We start from the raw sequence: 4,203 nt of genomic DNA, 5'->3' as shown, positions 1-4,203 counted from the left end.
TTTTTGAAAAGAGAGAAGCGCTTGAGACTAAAAAGTCGGTGAAATTTGTAGAAGAGCACACAGAAATCCCACAGACTGTTTCAGAAGTCACAGAAAGCTTTACTACATCTGGTGAGAGCAAACCATCCAAGGAGAAGTCCAAGAAGCAAAAGCCGAAAAAGGAAAAAACCAGAGAAAGTTGAAACAGTAGCTGCTGTTGAAGAAACGAAGCCGGATAAGCCAACAGTTGTTGAGCATGCGGCTACACCTGCAGTTACGCCATTAATGGCATGGTCTACTATCATTAGTCAAAATGTTGTAGAATATCCAATAACAAGTATACACGAACTAACGGAAATAGTTGAAAGCAGAAAAGAACCGACGAAGAGTCTTGACCAAGATGTCATACCAATTCCAGAAGTAAAATCGCTAGATGATGCAGCTAGTGAGGACACAATACATACATTCATCGGACATGAAAAGCAGCTCACCGAAAAGTCTCGCGGAAAACCAAGAAAAGAAAAGATTAAGAAACAAAATGCCGATCTGGATGAAAAACCAGCTGAACCAGTTGGAGGAACTATAAAATCAGATGAGACTTCGGCTGAAGTATCCCTCTCTTCGTCAGCCATAGTTAGCCAGGAACAAGAAGAGGACGTTGTGCGTCCAGTAATAACTGAGACTGTAAGAGAAACAGCAAATGATGCCGCAATTGCGATAGAAGAGAAAGAACAATCTCCAGAAAGCGTCGCTTTGATTGAAACCGAAGTGACTATTCCTAAAGAGGAGGAAGTCAATGAACTACCTGAAACCGCGCGGCCTAAAGAACGAAAAGAAAAGCCAAAGAAGCAAAAGCAGAAGAAAGAAAAGTCAAATGTCGTAGAAGAGGAGCCACAAGTAACCCAAACTACTAAGGAACACGTTTCCGAACCAAGTCCAGAACCGGACACTATTATTCACGAAGAGAAAGTAGCTCCTACCGCACCACCTTCAGTTTGGTCTAGGTCCGAAACATACGCTGAAGTGGTTAGAAAATCTGGTTTGGTCGATAATACTAATATACGCTATCAAGAGCTTGAAAGTGAGCCAACTACTGCGCGAATCTTTGCGCCTGAAGTAGAGGCATCAATGCCATATGAATCGGAATTTCCGGCATCTACCAAAGAACTTGTGAAGTTCGAGCAAATGCAATCGGAACCCATTGTCGAGACACACCCAGTACAGTTAGCGCCTACAATGGAAGCTTCTACCGCAGAAGCCGTGAACGAACCTGAACCTGAAATACCTAAAGCGCCAACTGCAGCTGAAACAGAGATAGAAGATGCGCAATGTGTCACTGAAACAGTTGAAATGTCATGGAGAGATATGATTGAAAGTGAAGAGATTGAGCCAACGCCAGAACCAGAACCGGAGCCGAAAACTTCATCATGGGCATCGGAAATGACATGGAAGGAAATAATGAAGGATGAAAACAAACATTCCACTGAACCAGGCACTTCATCCTGGGCATCTATCGTTAGAAGTTTCGCGCCGCAGGAGCCACAACAAAATATATTCGTAACACATGAAACCAGCGATGTTGTGAGTACCAGTGCGCCAACGAGACCATCACGCACAATAGAACGTCCAACCATTAAAGTTACCGAAGCTCCCACAATTACTGAGGAAGCGCCACCAACAACAGACAGCGAAGGCTTCCTTGAGTGTGTATCTAAAAAAGAAAAACGATGCAGACGATCACGTTCACGCTCACAGCAATCAGTTCAAGAAGACGTTCCTTCTCACCATCAAAAACCTGAGAAAACCAAGAAGAACAAGCATGGAAAACAGGCAAATCGCGATCGCAGTAAAGATGTGCCAAAAGAAATAGCCGAAGTTGTAAAGAAAGAGGTACCACCGCAACTAGTTGAAGAGTTAGAAAACATCGTTGTAGAAGAAACCGTAGTAGTAGAGCCACAAAGAGCAACTACACCACTAACGACCGGTTTATCATGGGCGGCTATTGCAGCGCAAAATGTGCCAGAGCCCGTCCAGTACATACGACCACTTTATGAAGAAAGTACAGCCAAGCCAACAGAAGCTGTGCCAGAAAGTGTTGTTGACGAAAGCTTAAAGATAAGCACTACTATAGCGTTGGAACCCGAAAAGAAGAAGAAAACCAAAAAACCCAAGAAGAAAAATAAGAAAAAACATGCGGATGAAGCTGAACTGGAAGAATTGCATGAAGTACCAACTGAAAGCTCAGCGCTTATAACTGAGTCTACTCCTACAGCAATTACAACCTCCGACGCCTTTATCAGTCAGACATCATATTGGTCTGCCAAGTTGAAACCACAATTAAAGGTTTCAGTAACAGAAAATGAGACAAAGCCCGTTGAGGAGTTACCGGAGACAGACAACATTTCGCAAATACCAAAGCCTGCGGAGGAAGTTACTGTGCAATCGCCGACAGATCAACCCACAACATGGTCCGCACTCATACAAACTGAGACAACAGTATTTCCAGCGCCGATTGTGAATGTGCGCGAGTCCGAAGATAAGGTGCCTTGGACAACATTAGTAGTGAGTCAGACTGCAGACTTCCAGACGTCCAAGCGACAAGAAGTTGTCGACGCCACTACCGATTTCCTGGTTAATGGACGCGTGTCTACAGAGAAACATCCACCAGTGAAAGTGACAGGAAGCACATACGCAGATGTTGTGAAGACTGAAGAGCTACCAGCTCAGGTGACCACAACTGTTTTTGAAAAAGTTTCAGAGCCTTCAACGACTGTACAGAGTGTTTTTGAAACAACAACAACCACTATTAAGACTACTAGTACCGAAAATGTACCGCAGGTGGAGGTTTCGAATGAATTCATCGTGCCCATTGTGATTGCAACACAAGAAAAGTCGGAAAAAGTTATTCAACCCACGCCCACGGATAAGGTTGAGGAAGGAAAGATAGAATCCTTAGTGATTGAAGAAGTAGAAGAGCCGACAGCTGTTGAAGCGCAAGAACCGAAAGAGAAGCCAACCAAAGAAGTCGGTGTGATTGAAACAGTCACAGTTGATATCACAGAAGGTGAGGAAGCAACGCTTCCTGCTCCACACACTGACACCTCATACGCGTTTGAAGAAGTCGATTTCGTAGCGCCTTCGGCTGTCGCTCCAGTGGCGCCAACGACGCTTGATCTCACAATAGACTTCCTCGAAACAGAAAAGATACAACAGCCGATCACTGTAGAAGCTGAAAAGGTGTATGTGCTTGAAGCAGGTACGGAGCTTGTGAAACCTGAAGCTCAGCCTGAATTAGTCAAAGAAACTTCTCAATCTCAGCTAGATTCAACCAAAATTTTCGTTGCGGCTTCAGCTGCGCCAACAGCACTCGATCTCACAAGAGATTTCTTGGCTACTGAAAAGTCATTACAAGAAAAATCAACGGTGTTGGTAAATGGGTCTGAGCTAAAGGACGTAGTGGTAGGAGCTGAGCCAGCTAAAGAACAAGAACTTACCGCAGAACCTCAGCAAGTTGTAGAGAAAACAATCAACACCACCGTGGTGGTAGAAACAACTGTCGTCAAAAATACAGAAATTGGTCAAAATGATACCGGCGAGCTTAAAGATACTAAAGTAGTTGAAGCTCCACAAACTGTTACGGAACTCGATGAGGCCGAAGAGCATAGACCACAGCCTCAACCTATAACTGGACAGTTTTCAAAGGTTGTCGAAGTGGTGGAAACTGCCACCTTCGAACCTATAATACCCGATGCAGTGATAGCAGAACTAGAAACCGTTGAGGTGCCTGATGAAGAAAAATCACCTCCCGCGCCATCCGCAACTTCGACGCTTGATTTCACGAAAGATTTCCTAGCCACCGAAAAATCTCATTACGAAGTGACGATATCGATAGAGGAGGTGCAACCCGAAAAGGATGTCGAAGAGCCTGAAATTGTCAAAGTATCCGAAGCGGTTAAAAAACCTGAAGTAATTGAACCTTCCCAACCTGCTAAGGATTTCGATGTAGTCAAAAAGCCTGAACCACGGCCTCAGCCTACAACTGAAGACTTTTCAAAGGTTGTCGAAGTGGTGGAAACTATTACCGTCGAACCCACAATACCCGACGCAGTGATAGCTGAAATGGTACCCGCTGAGGTGCTTGGCGAATCAACATTACTTCCCGCGCCATCCGCACCTACAGCGCTTGATCTCACGAAAGACTTCCTTGCTACAGAAAAATCTCAA

General features: G+C 44.6%; 1 protein-coding gene across 1 annotated transcript; it reads left to right on the top strand.

Moving 5' to 3' along the window:
• Nucleotides 1–6: 6 nt before the first annotated feature.
• LOC118757001 (titin-like) lies at nt 7–4,200 on the top strand (the record flags this gene model as incomplete). The annotated part of the gene is made up of 1 exon (XM_036491729.1): nt 7–4,200. A coding segment is annotated over exon 1 (3,936 nt), but the record flags the coding sequence as incomplete, so codon positions are not given.
• Between the last annotated feature and the right edge of the window lie 3 nt (nt 4,201–4,203).

The sequence above is a fragment of the Rhagoletis pomonella genome, unplaced genomic scaffold, assembly GCF_013731165.1.
Source record: "Rhagoletis pomonella isolate Grant_MI unplaced genomic scaffold, Rhpom_1.0 Rhpom_scaffold_13618, whole genome shotgun sequence".
Taxonomy (NCBI): domain Eukaryota; kingdom Metazoa; phylum Arthropoda; class Insecta; order Diptera; family Tephritidae; genus Rhagoletis; species Rhagoletis pomonella.
The sequence above is the reverse complement of the archived record's forward strand: the minus strand, read 5'-3'. Positions and strand labels throughout refer to the sequence as shown.